At 38.2% G+C, this 24,301-nt stretch overlaps 2 protein-coding genes across 2 annotated transcripts in view; one reads left to right on the forward strand and one right to left on the reverse strand.

The window, feature by feature from the left end:
- Positions 1-675: 675 nt before the first annotated feature.
- On the reverse strand, positions 676-12,314 carry copb1 (COPI coat complex subunit beta 1). Its single transcript, XM_086071907.1, has 22 exons — positions 12,169-12,314; positions 10,842-10,993; positions 10,486-10,715; positions 10,143-10,312; positions 9,787-9,901; positions 9,595-9,687; positions 9,378-9,515; positions 9,151-9,270; positions 7,298-7,405; positions 7,072-7,218; positions 6,820-6,965; positions 5,612-5,708; positions 5,373-5,533; positions 5,184-5,304; positions 4,889-5,116; positions 4,220-4,399; positions 3,962-4,106; positions 3,770-3,889; positions 2,116-2,261; positions 1,905-1,994; positions 1,570-1,725; positions 676-1,310 (listed from the first exon to the last, which is right to left on the reverse strand). Exons 2-22 carry the CDS (start codon positions 10,930-10,932, stop codon positions 1,251-1,253), a joined length of 2,862 nt encoding a protein of 953 aa, XP_085928033.1. The 5' UTR covers positions 10,933-10,993; positions 12,169-12,314; the 3' UTR covers positions 676-1,250.
- A 1,327-nt stretch (positions 12,315-13,641) lies between these two features.
- pde3b (phosphodiesterase 3B) overlaps positions 13,642-24,301 on the forward strand; it is a 50,615-nt gene continuing 39,955 nt past the window's right edge. Inside the window, exon 1 of the mRNA XM_086070625.1 lies at positions 13,642-14,691. Coding sequence (XP_085926751.1) covers positions 13,822-14,691 — 870 coding nt within the window. The 5' untranslated portion in view covers positions 13,642-13,821. The remainder of the gene's footprint in view (positions 14,692-24,301) is intronic.

Below are 24,301 nucleotides of genomic sequence, written 5' to 3' on the forward strand. Positions count from 1 at the left end.
TAGACTCTAAACCGCCGTGTGGAGCCCGCAGGGGAATGCGGATTGTTTGTCCAAACTAGGTATCAGAAATGACGGACTTTCTTGCAAGTTAGTGAGGAGGATTATGAGGTCTGATTATTTCATGTTGCCACTGTGAATTGCAGTGCCCTGACAGGAGAATTTCCGTATCAACCTCACACTGTGCAACATATCAGGCATGTGAGGAATTCCAATTACAGCGTGGCGTTATTTCCACAGCTATGCGGTTTCAAGTGCGAGTCCCTCCACTTGTGACTAAACGCGTCTCTTTCAAATCACAATATCTTAGTGAATAATTCGATATTTAATGTAACATTGTATGTTAATGTATGGTTTCTCACAAATGCCTATACTGTGGTTTTATGCGATTACTGCACAAAGAATGACTGGAACCTTAGCTGCATTCACCCAGTGTCAAACTTGATCCGCCCCCCAATGTGGCAGACTGTAATCCTGTTGGTTTGGTTGCGTCACATGAATTTGAGACTACGATGTGCTGTAAATAAAGGCCTTTCTGTGATTGCAAAAGCTGTAAAATTATAGCTAATGCATAATGAGTGCCGGAAGAAATGCCTCACATTCTTCAAATTGCCTCTAGTACAGAAGATATCCCAATCACCCATGTGATTATTCAATGCCACACCCGAAATACTGGCAGACAGTGTTTTCAACATTTATTACAATGTTATGTTTTACTGTATGTTCTTTTCACGCTCAGTATTCTAAGTAAAAATATTACACAGGATCAAAATGACATAGAGAAACAAATTTGTACAATAACGCCTTTATCAAAAGTCTACCTCCTAATAAGACCCCTGCTTCTCTGTAGTAAATAAATATCCAATATATGAGTAAAATCGGGTAGTACCATGAAGTATATCTTCCAACTTTGTTTCTTAGTGGTTGGTCTTTCAAACAAGTAATTGGTGCATTAAGGTGAAAAATATGAAATGTGCATTAAAACCCGATACAATCATTTTGGATACAGCATATCAATGAATGAACAAATGAATCAATTTTATGTGGATCTTTTAATGGACATTTATTTAAAATGAACCAGAAATGAGTAGATATCGGAGACGAGTGATGCGTAAAAAAAAAAAAAAACCCACAGACGCCAAATAACCATCCAGAGTTGTAAATGTGCAGAGATGCAAGGGAGCAGAAGGGATGATACATAGATTGGCTGACTTTTAAAAAGTCAGAAGGGTCTAGTTGCACTAAAAGTTCTTTTAGAGAGTTGACTTCTTTTGGGACAGGTTGATCTTGTCGCCCAAGCTCAAGGCCATCCCCTGTAGAACAGACAAATATGATTTATTGAAAGACTCCAGTCAGGTTTCAAATTTGTTATGTGACCTCAAAACGAGTGCATCTTAAATATTTTATTCCCTTTGTAATGATTTTAAACACCTTTAATCTGTTACAGTACCTACAAAAATAAATACATCTGTAACATCTTTAATAAGACAAATAGAACTCTACATTATATTAAGTTTACTTGACATGACAATTAACAGTAGTCATACTCATACTGAAGCAGCAGTGACCCACCTGACTTTTGGCTCTAATGCGTATGTGTCCATTGACAGACGCATCAGGTCCCAGGTGGATGGGTTTCTCAATGCTGACATTAGCCAGGGCATCTTCGCCAAAGATAGAACGGGCATAAAGGTTGGCGGCCATGAAACCACAGAAGCCGGACAATGCCTGGTTGACCAGATACAAAGAAACAAATATTTAAAAAAAAAAACAATAGTATTTCCATGTGTCCACCATGTTGGCATATAATTAATATGTTCAAGTGACACACAGCAGGACAAAATACATCACAAGTAGCAGAAGAATTCTAATTATTTCCATTTGCTTTCACTTAGGGGAGAACAAACCTTCTCTGGAGTCAGGCATTTCATGTTCGTGCACTTGAGGATATGTTGGAGGTATTCATTCAAATCAGTGATGTTTGTGTTCACTGTCACCTACCAGGAGTAAAAACAGATAATTGGTTGATACATAAATCAGCATGTTTCCTTACACATAGTACTACTGAAGAGGGAGGCTGTCATAAACGCCAGCGTCGAGCAGAATTCCAAAGCTCACCTTGTTTTCCCACTCAAATTCAGCCCACATCTGTCTGAATTCAGCGTCCGTACAGGACGCTGGCTGGATGTAGTCCATGATGTCAATGTGGATGTCACTTAGAACAACGCAGTTCCGGTCGCTTGCAGCTCCGGACACATCATACACTGTGGACAAAGCAGAAAAACTTTATGTTCCACCAACATGTTATCAACCAGTGATTCTCAATTGTAACAAGTACTACGGGCTCCCCCTAGTGATATGCGAAATAATAATAAATCAATAAATCACTGAATTAAATGTTCAAACTGCGCATAATGTTACAGAAGGTCAAAGGGGAAGTTAACCCACATATTTTTTTACAATATGTGCGCTCACCCACAATCTAAAAATGTCATTCTGATTTATATTGCGTTGGTGGAATATTAATTAAGCAGCAAAATATTCTTGTTTTCATTCATCTTAGGAGGCAGCCATTTTGTCTTGAACTTCCACTTGCTGTCGACTTAAACTGACATCACAGTTGCTCAGAGCTCAAGTAACGATCAATCACAGCTAACCTGTTTTCTGAAGCTGAACCGTGGTTGTTAGCCGAGACCTGAGCAACTGTGACAAAATGGTCCTGTTTAACTCATACGTCTAGTGGGCCCCACTTAGAATAGAACTTTAGCCTTTAAAAAAATGTTTTTCATTTATTGAACACAGTTCCATTATATTTAACTTTCAAGTACAATACATTTGCATATATTTATTTAAAACCTATTCAAATTACGTTTAAAAATTTTTTTTTGTGCAATACATTTTAATTTAATAAATTTAATCTAAGTTTTTATTTTCCTGAATCTAAGCACAGTGTTAATGTTCAAACTGTGCAAAATGTTACAATGGCTAAAAACATTCAAATATACTTTTTAATAAATAAAACCCGATTCGCTAATTGTGCTGAAGTTGGCAAATGAGTTGCCAATTGATTCATATATTTTGCATTTTTTGGTGGGAAAAACACACGTCATAGTTGAACAGATGAAAAATCTGATGTAATCGAAATGGCAAATGGAATACACTAATGTGCTTTATCTACAACATACCTTGGTTCACTTATTTGAACATTTATCCATTGAAGTGTAAAGGAGAGCGCCAGCCACCAGCGGACTGAACTTTAACTCCTTGCTAAAACGTTTGCTTTTTAGCTTAACCAAGTTCCCACTCCACATTGTGGCCAAAGGCAAAATCCGGGTCAGTTTTTGCACCTACTGGTGTTGTACATAAATCCTCGCTGGGATCAGCTGGTGAGATGGTCTCTTTCCGTGTGTGACGGAGTGAGAGAGGCTGGTAGCAAACTAAGAAAGTGTGTTGAGACCAATTGAAAAGTTCTGAGTGAGCTTCTGCCGGTTCTTTTATTTTTAATGCGCACTGTACTAATATTAACTGCCAGAAGACTGTACTTTGCCAGTTAGACTACTTAATGTTGCCATGAAGATCAAGTTAATTGATGCCGTGGACTGAAGCCTTTCAAACAAACTCCAACTTGTTCTCATACTGTTTTAGGCTACATTCACATTGCAGCTCAATTCCGATTTTTATTTATTTTTTGCCAATATGCGACATGTATCGGATTTTTTTCCCCAAGCAGTTGAACAGTACAATGTCTTGTCGAATTGTACACTATTTCTACCTATGTTGCCAAAGATGATGCCATTCTCAGTCGAAGCCACTTTGACGTTGGCCTTGATGTTAGCAAAGTCATGAGGGGCCAGAGTAAGCGGGGAAGGCTTCTCAACCAGCTTGAGGTCACCTGCGGAAACATGAATTTTAAAAGAGAACCGACGCAATAAAACCAAGATGACTGACAGTGAAGGGAAACTACCTAACGTAGCGAGCTCGAGGGTGCAGTTTTGGAGCGTGTCATTGGTTTGGTTGACTACCAGCACATCCAGTACAATGTCATACTGGTTGACATGGACATAGGCTTCAGCGTAAACTGGGTCTGAGAAACCTGTCAGCTGGGTCACCTATAAGGGCACAGACAAAAACAGAAAGTGCAAAGATTGTTGCTCATTAGTGATGATAGTTGTTGATTATCGTGGAAATGCTTCTTGTCTTCTGGTGAAGCAGGAATGAGTACCTTATTGAGTTTTGAAGCCAGGGGATCAGCAGCCTCCTTCCGTTGAGTGTTGCCCATAGCAGCCAACAGACTGAGTTGGAATTGGTCCTCCTTAGAGGTCGTCTCATTTTTGGCTGTAAGCTGCATGAAGGAGATCGGGTCGTCTGCCTGCACCGTTACGTTACGCTTCTCAGACTCTTTCTGTTAGCAGGGAGAAAAAGAGAAAGAAAATGGCATTTGCACCAAGCATTGTCCAAATAACAGGTGTGCCATAAGGGGACATCCAATTATATATTTTTACACGGTGTATCTTATCTCATTCACTGACAGCCGTTTTCAAAACCGACTTCCCCATATTGCCTGCTGTTTTAGACAGTTAGATAGATCTTTCGAGACCCACAGAATATTTGTGTTCTTTGACAATAAGCACCAAAGCTACCTAAGTAAAAGAGTAGAATCGTTCACCAGAAAAAACTTTGTTTAGAGCGTCTCCTGTTCTTTTGCAATTGGCAGTAGAACATGGTTTGGCTTCACAAAAAACATTGGTTTCTGACCAAAAAGCGGACAAAATAAGCTTTTTAGGAAAAGAAACACATTGAGCAGAATAGTGACTTGGAAATACAATGACGTGGATGGATGGGAATATTAACAGGCGTCTACTGTCATCAGGTTGGAGTCCAGAGGCATTACCTTTTGTGAAAGCTTCTCCTCCTCCAGTCTGACAGTCAGCATATGTGACAGGGATTTGCGGCATTCCTTGTTGAAGATGTCATTCATAAGCGGCGAGCACTCTGACAGGACCTTGAGGCACAGTGAGATTCGGTCCACATCGTCGTCTGTAATTGGCTTCTTGGGCAGCGAAGACTTGCCCAGGTGCAGCACAGTGACCATGATCAACATGGCCTCTGCAACAAAAGCCTAACAAAGAGAGTGAAGTTAGATGGACATGTATATTATTTCACAAGTGTAGGCAAGACAAACTTACATTGTGTTTCTTTTTGTCCTGGACAATAGCAACGTAGCGCAAAGCCACTTTGGTCAAAGTAGTGGCCAGAGAAGCAGCCACGTAAAAGTCACCATCCATCAGGAAAGCCCTCAGCGGAGGCCTGAACAGCAACAAATAATGAGTGGGCTGACAAAATACAATGCACAGATTTTCCGAGACGTTTCGTACCTATCCTCATCTTTTTTGGAAGGCCTGGAAGAGCTGAGGGCGCTCTGGGTCACATAAGTGCCCATCTCTGTCACCAGCTTCTGAGCTGGAGCGGCACTCACTTCGTCCTCTGGCTTCAACTCTCCTGTCTCTTTCTTTATCTCGTTGTCCACTATAGGGATCTGTGCAATTAAAGAACAGGTCAGGTATTAGTGACGTACTTTGCGAAGGCTACGCAACACATTATGTGACATGCATACCTCTCCCAGTGATCTGCGAATTTCTGTCATCACACTCTGAATGTCTTCTTTTGTGCTGCAGTATTCACCCAAGATCCACAGCGCTCCTCTGTAGATTCTGTAGAGTGAGGCACATGGTCTCAAACTGATATAGCACAAATGGGTTGCACTGTGTACTGTATGTATGAATTAAAATCAACCCTCCAACCAACCACTGATCCAAGGACACAAACACAGCTAAAACAGTTAAAAAATAATCCCCAAACGGCCTTTGACACGTACAAATTTGTTTTAAAAATTCCATAATTACATAAAAAAAAAAAACTTGCGCATAACCATAAACCATATATTAAATTGTCTGAACAAAGATTAGACTTGAAAACATCACCTCAAAAGTTCTGTTTAACACATTCAAACCCAAAAACTTTGAATATGTTTTTTAATACTTTGTCCTTCACTCCAAAAAATGTATTTATACCGAAGGCTTTGATACAGCTTTTGACACAGAGGTCGCTTAAAGCAATGGTAGTTATAACAAAAAACGGCAGCAGAGTATAAGAGATCAGGTCAGGGCCATGTTGCAACAAGCTCTTCTCCCCACTGTTTTGAACAGGTTTGTGAATAATGATAAAACTTAGCTATATTCTAATGCTAATTGCTGCAGAACGGTTACGGATACAAATGTACTTTTTTTGTCCTGATGAAGGAAGATACTATTGTCTTTCTTTTGGTAGGTTCCATGTTTTATAGCAAAATAATAGAATATTCTGTGGACCTTGCAAAATCAGTCAAAATTCAGTAAAACAGCCGGGAGCGAAAGGGGTTGCTTCAGTAAAAATGGCTGGGAGTGAATGAGTTAATGATTTGAATAACCATTGTAGCTCTTTCCCTTCTTGTGCAATATTGACCAAGGGTGACATCCACCAAATCATCACACCATCATCCTAATTTCCTATTGACATACTCAAACATAACACCAGTACTATCTGTGATGGATGACTTTATAAAGGAACGTGACGAATGCAGCGTAGTGTGAAATGCGCCTCGTTTCCTGTGTGTGGTGGAAAATGGAACAGTGGTCACCGTGTTCATCATTTCAGAAAATTATGTACTCATCAGCGGCTGCTGTAAGCACATGAATTTCATCCTTGCTTACGTTTTGTTCACATTTAGCTGTTATAAAATAGTTAAATTTCCCCCCAAAATAAGTATTGATGGTATAGACTTACTTGACCGTTTTAATAGAATGAAAGACTTCCAGCATCTTCTCAATGATAAGCGGTCTCAAGGTTTCAAATCTCTGAATGGCTTCTCGCACAAACTCCAGCACATCAGCGGCGGCTGCTTCATTAGTGTCACTAAGGAATTCCATCAGCTGAAAATACATCAAATATTTAAAAAATCACATATGGGAACAAAAACATTGTTTTGCTTGACATAATATTTAAGACATCAGATCATTCTAGAAAAAAAAAGCTTACCACAGGAATGACATTGGCTGCCATGTCAGGGAAGCGAACACTGCAAGAGTGAAGAGTGCGCACCAAGAGCTGCCTGTACTTGTCTGTGTCTTCATGTTCAGTCACATTGTTGGTCTTGATCACCTCTTTCTTCAAAACGATCACCAACTGGAAAGGGGCACAATAACAAATATGTGAAACGGCACACATACATGAAAACAGAACACGTGCAAGTGACTCGACAGACCTCTTCCACGTTGCGTGACGACACAAGGTCCAGCGCCAACTGCAAGGTCTTCTTTCTCACTTCCAGGTCAGGAGTGCTGAGAACACGAAGGATGTCCATCACAAGGTCCTGGGTTATAGGAAGCCGGGGTTGTAGTCAATGACAACGGTGTGTCAGACATTGGCACCGTACATTAAATATATGCTTGTACAAATTAGTACACTGGTCAAGTGAATTTGCAGTAATTAAGTGTTTTGTACAACAGCTCCACACTCTGGACTGTTTTTTTTTTTTCACCATACATTGTCAGCTATCAGCTATTTTTTTGGAATTCTTTAATCTACAAATTATCCTATTGATTGATTTGAATAAAAAATGTTTTGGAATTTTTGAACAACAGAATGTGCGGTGAGGTGGAGGTATTATCATCTTCATTCACTTGGGGGTATCATCAGAGATGGGAAGTAACGAAGTATAAATACTGTACTTCGTTACTGCATTTGAGTATTTTTTTCCCAGTACTTTGTAATTCACGGAGTATTTATTTTTTTAGAATACTTTTTACTTTTATCCGTTACATTTTAAAAACAGTATCTGTACTTTTTACTCAATATATTCTCAAAACAGAGGATCGTTACTTTTGTTTTACGTGCATGACGATTAAAAAGAGGAGCGCAAAAACTCCGGTCAATGTTCCTTGCTTAGCCAATCATATGAAGCGTTACACACGGTCCCAGATATCCCCGCTTGTGATAGGCTCTATCTCAAACTATGAGAGTTGAAAGTTGAAACGAGATTGAAACTGTTAACATTATGGACGCGAGAAGGAGCTAGCGAGTCGGCTGGCTACCAAGTCCGCCCACCTTACCTGCGGGGAATGTTCACCTTGGTCGACTTGAAGAACAATTCATGGCGAATGCATTGTGTTTGTGTTCTGTGTAAACCTAAAGCCCACGAGCTAGCCGCTGGCAAGAATTTCCCCTCCAATCTGAAACAATTTATCAAGGTATGGTACAGTAAAGCTAAATAATCATTACCCTTTCGTTAGCTTGGCCCTGGTTAATGCACTGATCTGTATATGTGACTGGATAGCCGATAGCCCGAGCAGACTAATGTATAAAACTATATGGTATACGTATAAATTAGACATATACAGCAAGTAGGCAGTTAGTATAGGGGCATTCTTGGTTGATGCAGTGGAAACTTAATTTCCATTGCATCTTTAAGCCAAAGGCACCATCGAGAGGAGTAAAAAAAATAATAATTGCAAGCGCTTCATGATGCGATTTAGTCATTTTTAAAGGTTGATCTTTTAAATTTAATGGTCTTCAAATTATATCACACGAGGAGGAAACATCCGGTAAAAATATTTTTTACTTTTACTTGTGAAGTATATTTTAGAACCTGTACTTTTTTTTCTCTACTTTTAATTATTTGAATGAGTACTTTTACTTAAGTCATTTTTTATGCAAGTAATTGTACTTTTACTCAAGTACAGAATGTCAGTACTTTCCCCATCTTTGGTTATCATTCCGGGTAGTTTCTGTGACCTTTGAGCGTGCGCAGCTTTAAAATGTGGGGCCTGACCTGGCGAGTGACATGGGTGTCAGTTGCAGCCCGAGCAGCTCATGTATTAATGTAATTTGTACATATTTATTTTGTTAACATTTGTTCAGTAAAGTGAATAAAAGTGGACTGGCGGATGTGTCCCTCCTTGACCTTACAATATGTTCTAAAAGGCGATGGTGACTGTGATTAATTCTACTTTGCAGTTGACACATTTAAATTAGATTTTTTTTTTTTTAATGATTCCATCCTTCGGACTTTCTTTGTCTATCTTTTATACACTCTTTTCATCCAAGAATTTCAAATACCTGGAGTACACGCTCATGAGTGGGATGCTCCTTCAGCTCAACCAGACGATCAAGGACGATGAGTTTAACATTGTTGTCACTCTCCTTGATAATCAGATCAATGTAGCACTGGGCAGCGGCCTGTAAATATGTATGATACACAGTTATATTATAATAATGAATTGTCTTTATCAGTTCCTATAGTTTACTAGTCAGGCCAATATTTGTCATAAATCTTGCCAGTGTACCTTTACAGCCGTGGGTGCACTTGAGAGAGTTACAAGCGTGCCAGCTGCCTCATACTTTACAGCTGGGCTGGAGGATTGAAGCAGGTTGTAGATGCACCGGATGAAGCGGGCACGCTCAGAAGGGTTTGCATGACACACCTTATGGGGAGGGGTAACGATTTTCAGGGGACTGGGAGATTACTTTGTTTTAATAGTGCTGAAGGGAAAAAAAACTTACTTTGTAAATCAGCTCCACAATGACGAGCTGGAGGATATCTCCAAAAGTATGAACTTGATCAATGCACGTGCTTAGGTAATCTAGGGCTCGATCCTGGTGGGAATGATTGAATTTAGTTGGCTCATCATGACTGGTTGCGTCAAGTTACTTATAAACAACAATGAAAGTATACATGGTTGTTGTGTCACCGACCTGATCTGCATGAATCAGCATCATAAAAGCATTCCTCTTGCAGCTTGCATCTTTTTCATTCACAAGAAAATCATGGATCAGCTCGGGAGCGTCCGGGATGAGATGTTCAAAGTTCCTGAACCAAATAATTATTATCACATGACTGTACCATTTCTATAAAAAAAACATTAGCAGTAGCCATAATTCCACTAGTGAACAGTTCCAAGGAGTGTGTTAAACAATCAATAAATAAAGCCCTCATTTCACCTAAGAGGGGGCTGTCCTATCTCATGCAAATTAGCCACTGTGGGCAGGCGCTCCAACTAAATAGCACCTTTTCCATAACACAACATTTTTAAATAGTTCTTAATTCTTACCTGTAGATGGTGTAAATAGCCAGGACAGCATTCCGCCGGACATAACTATGTCGGTGGTCCAAGCAAGCGCGGATCGCTGGCATGAGAGGCTCAAGCAGCTCAGACTCTTTCAACTTGCACAGGAAACGGAGGGTGGAGCCTCGGATGAACTCATTGGGGTGCTGCAGGTCCTACAATTCAGGTAACACCTCCATATTAGCTGACAAATCGATTTTTATCTTTCACAACAACATTTTTTTTTATGACATCACTACATAAGTGTATGCATATTGGACATCGTGCTATTCAACTATCCACTGCTCTAAAGCTAATCTCCAGTGTTATGAAACATTTGTTAGCATACCTTCCTGTAGGCGTCACAGACCAGGATCATCTCTTGAAGCAGCTTGCCGTCCAGAGTGGTTTTGGGCACAATCTCCCAAAACACAAGGAGCAGTTTTTTGATGGTGTGGTCTTGAAGGGGCAGCACAAAGCGGATTATTGTCATCAGCAGGCCAGGCAACTTCTCCCCATTGAGGATCATGATTATCACTTTCTTCAGTGCCTCCGTTTTTGCTTTAATATCCCCTTTTTCTGTAGAATTGAAGAACAAAACAATGATTAACATTGTACACTGATCACAGAAACGTCCACATGAGCAAAATTCTGACTTTTACATCCCGTAAGACTCAATCAGAAAAATCTACAAGAATCAATTACCCAGATCAGTCTTGAGGCTGACTTCTGATGGGGGCTCTGAGTCAGATGTGACATTGATCAGAGTGTAGCACACGTTCTCTGCAGCTGTCATTTTGCCGCTGGACTTGGAATGGTGTTGAAGAACCCAAAGGAATCACTGACTGTCTTTTCACCTGCAGTGAGCAAAAAACAAGTAAAGTTACTCAATGATGAAGAACAAAATCAGTAAACTTACTCAATGATAGAGAACATATCCAGTTAAAGAAATTTGCTACACAGATTAGTGCTGGAACTAACAGTTTATTGCAATAATTAAATAATCTGCCAAGATTTTTTGGGGGTTAATGATTACATTTCCCTTCGTGTTATTCAAATACAGTACATTATTTCAAATTCAAAAAGTCGAAAATGCACTAAACGTAAACTGATTAATGATTATGATTCGCTGTTTGGTCCTTAACATGTAAACCTGCTTTCATGGAGGACTACAGATATGTAAGGATTAGGACGAATTTAAATTAAACAAAGTGTCTTACTCTTGCCAATTAACTTATTCATATTTGATTAGTTCTTGGTTAATCAAGTCTTGCGGCTCTAAAACAAACAAAAAAATGTTTTTTATGCTTTACCCAACCTGGTACGACTGTCCCTTACATGAATCATTTGCACAGCTAGACTAAAACAAAATAAACTGTTGTATTGCATTGTTGTAACTTCTAATCTATTTGTACTTTACTAATTCAAATGCAGTGATGTGTATAAATTAAGGCATACATCAATTAATACTTATATGCAACACTTGTTGGCAGTAAGATCAGTAAGATCAACAGATAAATAACCATTTAACTTGCTCCATCATTCATGGGTTGTAAAGCCAAGTAAAATTAGATGATGCTGGATTAAAAAAAAGGCAATCCGCATTTGTATTGTTTGTGGGCTAATAGCATGTGTCTAAAAGAGGTGAGAGTCCAAGATAAAAGCTCCATCCCCAAAAAATGGTAGCGATAAGCATGCAAAATACGACTTACTGCCATAATTGAATGAAGTGACACGTAGTATGTGGAGTGTATTGACACCCGTGCCACGCTAACATCCGCGCTGTTCTACAGCAACGCAAGATGTTTTTATTAATACACGCGAACAACAATGAGTTCCTCATTCGATAAATGGGATACAGTACATTAAACAGGAGTAACAACCAATTAGCAACCATTGGCTAGCGGCAGCTTCTCTAGGCCAATGCATTGAAATGGAGGACAGGGATGCTAATGCTAGCTCGCTATCTGACTCCAAATAAAACATATCTGCATGATTAGCAATAGTAACAAAAGTCACATGGATAGTTTACCTCGAATTACCGCCAACAGCTGACAAAACGTCCTTCCCAGGGAAGATGTATTATTTACATTTATAAAAGTCAGTCGCCCCGCTTGGTAAAATGTCTCTCCGGGTCGCCACTACTTCCTCGTGACGTGGAGCCTGAAAGGTTCAGAGCCACGTCACTGCTACGGTGTCTCAGGAGGGTCAAATTACACGGAGCGGACCACAAAGCGATTTTATAAACATTACGTCGTAGAAAACAATGTCAGCGATATCAAACAACAACAGTTGAACAACAATCTAAATCGTCTTGGATTGTTCTAGAAAAAGATAAATATTTTATGTAAAATAACAAATTGTCTCTTTTATTCTGTACACAAATGAAGCACCGACTCTCTTTCAACACTTTCATGTCTCTTTTATTCTGTACACAAATGAAGCACCGACTCCCCTTCAACACTTTGATCTCTCTTTTCCTGTGGATACAAAAAACCTCATACTCCCACCTCTCTCTAAAAATGAATGTCTACTCCTTGCCGCTCTTGTCACTACACAGGTCAGTCAGTATTTGATTTGCCTTCGTCTCCTCAACTTGTCATGTATCGCATCTCCACAATCGGTTGAAGGAAACAAAATCATGTTTGACCAAAAGGATAATTGCAAAAGACAAAGTTTTAAATTGTATTAAACTAATTGTAATTGTTGTTATTCAATAGCAATCACAGTAGGCCTACTGTACTGTACTGACCAACAGTGTTTGGAAAGTTTTTGTGATTTGCACAGCCCCTCAGTGGAGCATGATGTAACTTCACGTAGAATACTAACTATTTATCAACAGAATAAATTGTACAATTTAAAAAAAAAACATTTTATTAAATAATTTACTTATAAAACTGCAAACGACCTAACTACCAATACTGAAGCAAACAAAAGAAAACAGCACAATTTGTTTTACTTGCTTTATTACAGTGTGTGTAAATTGTGTGTGCCACAAACACTCAACTTTTGAGATCTGTCTGGAATAATTGATGAACAGTGATTAAAATGTTTAAAAAATATATAATATTTCAAACACAGTAAGGAAGTACTATTTAGACACACTGAACTGGCAGCAGAAATTGAAGCTGGTATCATTAAAAAAAACACAACACATTTTCCAGTTAATTGTGTCATACATTTCAGTCGCATAGGTGATGTAGCACTGATTCATTGGAATGACCCTCGTGTAACTAATCAGTTTAAGCTGTCAGTTACTTGCTATTGATTTGAAAAGCAGGACAGTGACCTAATTAAACATTCACTTTTGTTTTAAAAACTTGAACTTAAGAGCAGTACTTGAATAAATACCTCTAGTTACATCTGGATGTGGTGTGTTTTTGCCTTCTGGCCCCCAGATAACAAGATACGCCCCTGGCGTTTACAGCCCGTCACCACCATCAAGTCGGAGCGACCACGAGTCCATGCAATGCCAGTTGTGGCCTGTAGGCGACGCCAGCGAAGCCGTTCGCTGTAAAAACAACATCTCACCTTCATTCTTCAGTGCCACTGCTGGAGCATGTTACTGGGACCGACCATGGAGCGACTTCGCCGTCATGTAGTCCAGCGTTAGCGCGACGAGAATAGACCGTCGAGTGGGGCTTTGGCGCGGGGGGGACGGACGACGTGTCGCCGTCGTCGAGCCATGGCCGCGCGGGAGCAAAGAGAGGCTGCACACGCTAAAGCGAGGCACCACCACGACGGAGGCAGCAGCTCGGACGGCTTCAGGAACGGCTACGTGAAGAGCTGCGTCACCCCCCTCAAAGAGGACCACCACAGAGGCTTTTTGTTGGGCGAAGACCTCCTCGGCTCCAAGGTCTTCAGAGTTTCCGCCGTCTATGTCGGCGCCGTTGTCGTTTTGACGCTTTCCGTGCTCCTCTCCCGGAGCTCGCCGAGCGACTCGCGATGGGATTTGCGGACTTTGGTGACGGGCTTCTCGCAGTCCGCTAGTCCCCTGTTCAGCATCGGATGTGCCTTCTTCTTTCTGACCTTCTACCTGAGGCGGAGGAAGAAGAAGGAGGAGGGCAGCCACTGGTGGCTCCTGTCGCTGCCGGCGTCGTGCTACCTCGGGGACTTCGTAGTGCTTCGCTTCTTGCAATGGGGAGAGGAGCAGCACCAGATGCAAATGGTGGGCAGGTTGTTGTTCGTATTGGGATGCGTGGGGCTCCTTACGCTCGTCCCCACGCTCAAGCTCAAACACAGCGTGCTCGTCCTGCTCTTCGCCACCGTGGTGTGGCTGCTCTCCTTCACCAGCCTAGGCGGGCTGCCGCCGCTCCTCAGGCCGCTGCTCGCCTGCGTCGCCGGGCTGTGCGGATCCTTGCTGGGGCTCGGCTTCGACCGATGTTACCCGCCCAGGGACGCTCCGAGTGGAGGCTCCGCCACGGAGGACAAGGTGCCCGTCATCAGAGCCAGGAGACGCTCCAGTTGTGTGTCGCTGGGGGAAACTTCAAGCAGTTATTATGGCAGCTGTAAAATGCCCCGGAGACCGTCTTTACCATGCATATCCCGAGAGCAGGTACGTGCACTTTCGCGCACTTCCACGTTTGTTGACGTCGCGGGCCCAACAACAACAAGGCCCACATGTTCACTAGGGGAGGAAAACACAGCGTGGCATGGACACTTGCTGCTAGGAAACATACAAAGTCGTGATAAAAGCACAGCAATACATTAAGCATAGGTGACAAAAATATTGATATTCTGTACTGCACTGTATTCTGTTAAGTTCATTTTAAGGTATTATGTAAAAAAAAAAAAAAAAAAAAGATACAGGTACAGATTCAACTTGTTTTGTTAAGTAAAAGTCAATAAGTACAGATTCTGAAGTGTACTTAAGTACAAAACTACAGAAATTGCATTCATCAACTTGCAAAAACGCTTACCCTCTGGTCTGTACTTAATTACTGTAGTAATTGCATTCTTTCAAAAAAATAAAAATACTTAAAAAATGCTGGTAAAAGTACTGACTCATTTAGTTAAAAAAAATAAAAGTACATTTCTTACTGAGTCGGTACTTGAAGTACAAAAGTACTGGTAGCCAAAGTACCTGTACTGTATTTAAGTAGAAGTACAGGTTCTTGTGTAAAAAGAAAGACTAGTGAAAGTAGGAACTACTGCCAAAAAGACTTATAACAGTTGAATGACCCAAATAAGATTTAATATAAAAAAACAACAAAAACTTTCTTTATTGAATTACAAAGGATTTTTGTTCGGCAATATTAAAAAAAAAAAATCATTGAGTATCTTTGACGGGGTTGCACTAAACACAGCACATCACTGTGTGACAAACAAAATATCTCATTAGTGACATGTTGATGCGCGTCCAATCAAATGATGTTCTATTGCCAGTTTTTCTTTAGTGCATCACAAAAGTTGAAAAGTCAAAGATTAAAAAATGTTGATGCTTAAATTGTCTTCAAGCTTAGGAATGACCCACTCACTCACACTACACGACAATTATCGACCAATTTGACGTCAAACAGATAAACCAGGTATTAAAGAAATCTGGCGATAATTATCGGCAATTATCAACCAATTTGACATCATACAGATGAACCAGATAATAAAGAAATCCGCCGATCATAATAGACACGCCACTTTGGTCCATCTGTTGTGTTTGTGGCTCAAGTTGTGCCCAACTCCCCCTTTTTTTTGTTGCATTTTTTAAACACGACTGTTTTGCTTTGGCAAACTCGAAATAAGTTACTGGTTGTCTTTGAAGGACAGATGTCAATAAAATGTAGCTTCATGTGCTTTATGTTTCAATGTATTTGTATATGTTAGACTTATAGTAGGACTCAAAAGTATTTTTATATTCAAGTTCATTGTGCAAACAATTATTGGCTTACTTGTTGGTTTTCAACATCGGCACTTCCTAAATTATTGGTTTATCGGTATTGGTTGAAAATAGCATTATCGTGCATCCCTAGTTGAAAGAGTACATAGCCTATTTTGACCAAGTAAGGCTCGTATCCCACTGAGGGGCGAACATTTGCGAAGCTAGCGAATGTTAAATTATCGCCAGCGTTTGTTCAAGGTCACAACGTTTGTGAAGCGTTCTCTAAACGAACATGTTCAAAATGTCCTTACGTCAAGAACTTTGAACGAACCCTGATGAACCCTGACATTCGCTACCTTTTCCAATACTCGCAAATCCTTCAATGGGATATGGGCTTTAGAAGTAGATGTCTGTAGGGAGTAAAAAGCAAAAGTAAACAAACAAACAAACAACATATATACATACTTTTAAGACTCTACTTAAGTACAGACAGTAACAATTTGTATTTCATGACTTCCAATGACTGTCATTGAGCAGGAATGCCAAGCAATGCAGCAGCTGACCCGATATGACAAACAAAGCAATTAATTAAGGCTTTTAATCTGGTTAGTACGCCATATCGTATCATGACAATCCCCAGATATCATGCAAATATGCCTCGGGCTGTGAGCTGCATGGGAGGTGGCAAACAGTTACTGTATCTGAGAGGACTGGCTCAGGCCATGTCCACACAAACTTGTGCTTATTTTTTAGTTTACACACATCGTTAGCCTAATAGCACAATTTCCAGAAAGTTTTCAGAAAACAAGATTCAAATAACCAAGAAGAGTACAATTGCTTCAATTCAGTCTTTGCTGATTACCGAGATCTGGATGTCTGAGAATCTACACAGACATTGGTGTTTTTTTAAATTGATATCATTATGATGACAGTAACGTAAAACGACTATGGCAATTATGTTGTTAGGCTAACCATATGCAATAGTACAGAAAATAGTTTTTTATACCACCACGATGTGAAGATATCTATTTATATGTTTTATATCTTATTCTGTAAATGCTGTATGCCATTTTTTCAAATTTTTTGTTCTCTATTTGACAGAGTATTATTTATTATTCCCTCATGTCAGCCATTTTTTGTTTATGTAACGACAGAAAGACCACTGCTGATTTTTTTATATTTTATATATTTTTATATTTTATATATTTGGCATATGAAGGTGTCTGATGCAAAAGTTTTTCTCACTCAATGGAGGCATCAGAATGACAGCCAGTTGATTTACTGACTAGCACTTGACAGCCAGGGATGCATTGTCTTGTGTGGATAGAGATTTCATGTGGACGTAGGTTTAAGCAATAATAAGTGCTATGATCATCCCAGCATCGCGGTGATTGATCTTTTTAAAGAACAAGTGCCACATAAAAAAAAAGTTTTTTAGAATGAGAAAAATAATTGTGTTTCTATCTTTTCTTTTATTTTAGTAATCTTATTTTGTTCTTGGTCCAAGTTTTAACATTTGTTTAATCTGTTTAACATTTAGTATTTGATGTTGTAGAATAACATTTGTATACAGCAAATGCTCATTGCTGATGGAAGAAGTGAAACCTATCATTATATCTTTTTTAGATGGAGAACTTAAATTTGAGTGCTCGCTGATACCAAGCGCATGTAGTTGACAATGCCTTGCAATAGTGAACATGTTTTATTTTTCTTAAAAAAAAAACTTTTATTGAGCATTACGTAAGATTCACTAAAATACAGTACCAATTTTGTACCAAATTTTTTTTTACCTTCAAATATTGCTACATGGCTGACATTTTTTATAAGATGAAGGTACGTGTTTTATTGAACATACAATGTGCAATTTTCATTATTTAGTGTTCGTTTTACAGTCAACTTAAACTGGAAGCACACATACACTCTTTTTGAAGACCTGTTCGCTATCTGCACCTTGCACGCTCGCGGAGGGCTGCTAAAATGGTATCAGCATTGTAGCGTCAGAGCCTTTTTACTAGTACGAATAAAGATGTATTGTACTGATATTGGTATCGTTATTGGTGCAATGATTGCAATCCTTGTCCACACATAAAGCACAGTTCTTTACTGGAGGCCAAGGCATTATCTCACACACATTGTTTTTTGAGTCACGCTTTATTCCAAATGACAACAAAACTTAAAAACAAAAAAGCAAGCAAAAAACGTCCATAGTCACTAAAGTTACCTGTAGTTGTTTTATTCATCATTGTGTTGGAGGCACATTGAGTTTCAGCAGTTTGTGAGCAGTATTCAGTTTTATTTTATACAGTAGCTGTTGATGTTCGCAGCGTTATTTGTTTGCTCACTGCTGCAAATTTTAATACAGAATGCTCTTTTGAGTTTTACTGAACAGCGGCATGCAGTGAGATTACAGGAATGTGGATGTTTTGTATTCATAACCTGTAGCGAAATCAAAGACTCTGATTTCAGATGATGTGTCTTTAAGTTTTAAGACGTGACTCGTTGACCTGACCTGTTTCAAGTGCTATTTTGTGGAATGCTCCTGTAGGTGTTGGTAACACACGTTTCAAACTGTTTCCAACTGTCCGATAAAAACAAAGTCAATCCACCCCATGTTAATACTAATGCAAACATTTTTTTAAAATATATATATGTTTTTCAACTGCAGATTTGATCTACCCCATATATGCAAGCTTGATATCAAAAGACAGCAATCAGTGACAGTAAATATGATGTAAACAATATGGTACATGAGACCTTAAAAAGGGAAATGAATTGCCAACGGTTGCCTGTCAAAATGATCTACTTGTAAACCTATTTGAGGACGAGTCAGTCCGCACGGGGCTACTACACCATACAAGCTTAAAACCGTTAGGGCACTTCTGTGTTGATCCTCCCCATTGTGGTTGTTTACATGCATTTTGGACATTTAGATTTGTTTCAAGTGTTCTCTAAGGTAAACACAGTTATCAGGTATGAATCACTTGAAATGTTCACGTGAAAAAATTATATATATCATGTATAAGCTCAATGGGTGAAAAAGGCTCAGAAGAAATCAGCTTTTACTGTTGTGCAAAAATTTAATTCAGCTGGTATCGCGGCTATTATTTTACACAGTAAGTCTTGCACCATTGTGACTCTGGAGGATTTTTACACTAACTTCAGCTACTTTAAATTTCATTTTGAAGTGTTTTTTACAGGAAAAAATATATAAGTTTGCTTACAGACTGCATAATATATTAAAGTTTAATTTTGAAGTATTTTGTACACACAGTGGAATTATTTGTTTTTTAAGAACAAAATGTGTTATTGTGTTCATGTTCGGTAGGAATAAAAGTTGTTGTTTTGATTACTCAAATATTTCAAAGTAATCTACTACTATATGTTAGTGTGCAATGCAGCAATACAGTGAAACTGAGATACTTTGGCCCAAGTTTAATCATACCGTCTGAATTTGACACCTGCCTGTGCCTTATCTCAACATTCTTTAAATAAATGTAAACAAAAACATCACACATACATATGCTAAATGTTTTATTTTGAATACAAATAATAGTAAATCAGCAACTCTATGTGCTACTATTTTCTCATAAAAGAAAGTGTTGAAAGCGGCAACCCAAAAAATATTTTCCCTTCCTTAATTAAAAGACAACAGTTATGTATTTAACTAACAGCAAACTTGCATTGGCGTAACATTTCTGGGGTGAAAATAAATGTCCCTATTGCTGCCAGTTTTTTTCATGCCATCTCCGTATATAACCTACAATTATCTCAAATTAAATTTCCACCTAAAATCACACAGTCTCAACGAGCGAGTCGTCTAAATTGTGCTTTAAACTTACCAAAAACTAATTCAAACAGTGTCTGTTGAGCGAAATAATCAATGATTTGATGCAAATTATGTGAATGATTCTGAATCATAAACAAACATAAATACACCCTGTAGGTAGTTTGTTTAGTGTGGGCAACTGTAGGTGCGATTCTGGAGTGCTAGAGAGCATCGTACATGAAGACACACTGTTGGACAATGCATAGGTGTCATGTCTTCACCAGCTGTCCTATATGCGACTTGCATTGTTTTCACCTTTTCAAGTGCGTGCGCCTGCATGTGAGAGTTCACTTAATGGGGCGAGAAGACAACTACCACAGAAGCCGCTTGGATGACGCGCTCAACTGTCTGTGGGCAGATTTTGTCACAGAAACAGCGTCACTACCCTGCAAAACGGCAACCTCAAAACTTCACAGGTGTAGATGAGATTAAAATGCAGACCACATTTTAATATAAGTGTTGTCAACAAATGAGTAGTGAAGTGTTGGGAGGAGAGTGGGTCGCGACTCTTTTTAACTTAATTGACTAATGCAAGTGCAGATAGATCTCTCGTTGCTTTGATTTACAAACAATAATATGAGCATTGGATGGTGTCAACAATCTCAACTCAATTCACATTGCAACAAGCACCACTTTGGAAGATATTGAATAATTATTCTAAAAAGAGACTTCAAGCTATCTAATGCTACCACGTAACTTTGCCTTAGGAAAGTCCGCTATCTTAACGTTCACACGATGCAAAACGCCATTGTCAGGCTAACAAATAGCATCGATGTTGCTCTGTTATAAGCCCTGAAGCAACGGATGTTTGAAGACAAACAATACATATACACATGTAGACAAATAATACAATACCCACAAGCATATATTCTTTATCCTCTGAAAAATGACTAATATCATAGAATATTATTAAAACATGTTGTATGTTGTCTCAACGTACAATAATTACACTTCACAAAAGAAATTGCTTTGATATATTATAATTAAATACAGAGGTGCTTTTTTCCTGAATAAAAAGGAAAGGAGGACGATGAAAAAAACATGTTGATTACCAGAGAACCGCAAGTGGAACTTGCTTCAACGTCTTTTTACTGAAACTGAACACTTGACAGGATGTCCACCGGTGTGTGTGAAATGAATAAGTTGTGTCAATTTATCGACTTACAGTATCTGCGATCTCTCAGCATGTTTGATCATCACCACAGTCATTCTATCCTAACACTGACAGATGCTTCATGAGAGACGTATACAGTTCAAACGAGTCACACAGGGTCCACTGATGATATCGCACAAGCTCTTCATCCTCAGGCTCATACACAATTTACACGCAACCCTCCATGGCTTGTCTTGAGTCAATAGAGGTCAATAATATGGCCGTTATTCTTGCAGAGTTAAGATATATTGTGTTACAATAGAATGCATTAAAAGTAATATCTAGTAATAACACATCCAAAAGGTATGTACCTTCATTATATTCCAGGCGGAGAGACATGATTCCTTTGAAACGGTGCAACATGGAATTCAATTTAGTAACTTTTGGTATCATGATAACGATATACCACAATAATTTATAGATATTTGCATTTATTCTCTAAAAAAATATGCAACACACTCTGACTGCTAATGTTTTTCTCACTTTATTTTGAAGTGACACTAAACAGACCTGTATCAAATGAAAAATGCATCCAGTATACTGCTACCGGTATACAAAATTATCAAATGTAAACAGAACAGGCACGGTAGCCTACATATTTATGCACAAATGTAAACATCAATCTAAATAAAAGGCATAAAAATAGTTTCAGACATATTCAGTAATGAAATAAAAGCATTTGAAATTATTTTTCCAAGTGCACTGTTTCAAGTTTCTGAGTGCAGCCAGAGCATAAGAGCAACGGTTATTGCACAAAAGTAGCCGTGGTATCAAAACAAACACAAACATTCTGTTTGATGTTTCTGAAGTCCGTAGACTTGTAGTGCAGCCGGAGCAGTAGACAACTACTGTATCAAACAATACACAACATTACTGCACAAACATTGTAGAGGTATGAAAAAAAACAAAAAACATCAACCTTCTGTTTCAAGTTACAGAAATCTGGAATCTTTTATCGTTTTTGACTCGCATTTTTAAGATCTCCATGTGCGCTTATTTTGTGTTTTTTCTTTACGTGATAGAAGAGGTTTGCGGTGTCTGAATCAGTGTAGTGAAACTTCAGGGGACATTGTGGCATATGACATTTTTCTTTTCCTCATCAAACATCCGTCCATCCATTTTCTTAACCGTTGTCCTCACAAGGGTCGCGGGCTCATCGGACATGTTGAACCCGAAATGCAAGCAAATTAAAGAGGTAACCTCCTCTTTTCAGTAGAAGTGCCTCTTGTCCTGCGTGGGACCCTGCCTCAGTCTATTGCGATGAAAAGGCAAATTCAATTTCAGGCACCGCTATTCTGCCCTTTTCATCCTCCATTGTCTGAAATTAAGTTTGTTAAATAACATAAAACAGCATCATGTCGCAAAACCAGGTGAGATGCTGAACACAAACGCCACAAATACAACCAGAAGACTTAAATGTAAAATGTTGTGGCGGCATTACTTCTTTTTGGTGTCACTTAGATAAACCAAATGCATGCATTATAAAAAATAATAATACCGTAGTTGGTAGGAGATGACGCTGGAATTCCCAGCATGGCTTGAGGTGCCCTTATTTGTAAATAGCTAATAATAATTCTGGGTTTATTGATGCAAGGTAATTGTTTCCCAGAGTAGCAATATTCATTATGTGGGTTTACCCACCTTGTTTTATCTAGAAAATCAAACAGCCTCTTTCATTTGTATTGCTGTTAGCCATTGCCATAATGTGCAGGACACGCTGCTGCTGTGTCCTTGAGCAAGACACAGATACCCCGAACTGGTCCCTGAGTGTTTATGCAGACCCCTGCTCCAGTGTGTGCCACTAACAGTGTATGTTCTTTGTGATGGGTCAAATAATGCAGGGGTCAAATTCTGTGTACATAACAAAAAAGATGATTCTTTTAATCTCAGGAGGGAAAACAACCTCCACACACTAAAAACTATTGAGTTCTTCATTTTGCAGTTTTGATTAATTTATATATATATATATATATATATATATATATGTGTGTGTATATACGTGTATGTGTATGTATATGTATGTATGTATGTATGTATGTATATGTATGTACATGTATATGTATGTACATGTATATGTATGTATGTATGTACATGTATATGTATGTATGTATATGTATGTATGTATGTATGTACATGTATATGTATGTATGTACATGGTTATGTATGTATGTATGTATGTATGTACATGTATATGTACATGTATATGTATGTATGTATGTACATGTATGTACATGTATATGTACATGTATATGTATGTATGTATGTACATGTATATGTACATGTATATGTATGTATGTACATGTATATGTATGTATGTATATGTATGTATGTACATGTATATGTATGTATGTACATGTATATGTATATGTATGTATGTATATGTATGTATGTACATGTATATGTATGTATGTACATGTATATGTATATGTATGTATGTACATGTATATGTACATGTATATGTATGTATGTATGTACATGTATATGTATGTATGTACGTATATGTATGTATGTATGTACATGTATATGTATGTATGTACGTATATGTATGTATGTATGTATGTATGTATATGTACATGTACATGTACATGTACATGTATATGTACATGTATATGTATATACGTGTGTAAATGTGTATATGTATATACGTGTGTATATGTATATATGTATGTACGTGTGTATATGTATATATGTATGTACGTGTGTATATGTATATATGTATGTACGTGTGTATATGTATATATGTATGTACGTGTGTATATGTATATATGTATGTACGTGTGTATATGTATATATGTATGTATGTATATATGTATATATGTATGTACATGTATATATATGTACATGTATATATGTATGTACATGTATATATGTATGTACATGTATATATGTATGTACATGTATATATGTATGTACATGTATATATGTATATATGTATGTACATGTATATATGTATATATGTATGTACATGTATATATGTATATATGTATGTACATGTATATATGTATATATGTATGTACATGTATATATGTATATATGTATGTACATGTATATATGTATATATGTATGTACATGTATATATGTATATATGTATGTACATGTATATATGTATATATGTATGTACATGTATATATGTATATATGTATGTACATGTATATATGTATATATGTATGTACATGTATATATGTATGTACATGTATGTATATGTATATATGTATGTACATGTATATATGTATGCATGTACATGTATATATGTATGCACATGTATGCACATGTATATATGTATGCACATGTATATATGTATGCATATGTATGCACATGTATGCATATGTATGCACATGTATGCACATGTATATATGTATGCACATGTATGC

Source organism: Leptonotus elevatus, chromosome 3, assembly GCF_054856555.1.
Source record: "Leptonotus elevatus isolate MCC_2025b chromosome 3, RoL_Lele_1.0, whole genome shotgun sequence".
Taxonomy (NCBI): Eukaryota; Metazoa; Chordata; class Actinopteri; order Syngnathiformes; family Syngnathidae; genus Leptonotus; species Leptonotus elevatus.

What these genes read in the sequence shown, in the direction of transcription:
- copb1 (XM_086071907.1), bottom strand. Translation starts at nt 10,932, where the DNA reads ATGACAGCTGCAGAGAACGTGTGCTACACTCTGATCAATGTCACATCT. An exon ending in CGTCACGCAACGTGGAAGAG is followed by an intron (nt 7,219 to 7,297) that starts GTCTGTCGAGTC and finishes GCCCCTTTCCAG; the next exon opens with TTGGTGATCGTTTTGAAGAA. An exon ending in AGGACAAAAAGAAACACAAT is followed by an intron (nt 5,117 to 5,183) that starts GTAAGTTTGTCT and finishes TCTCTTTGTTAG; the next exon opens with GCTTTTGTTGCAGAGGCCAT.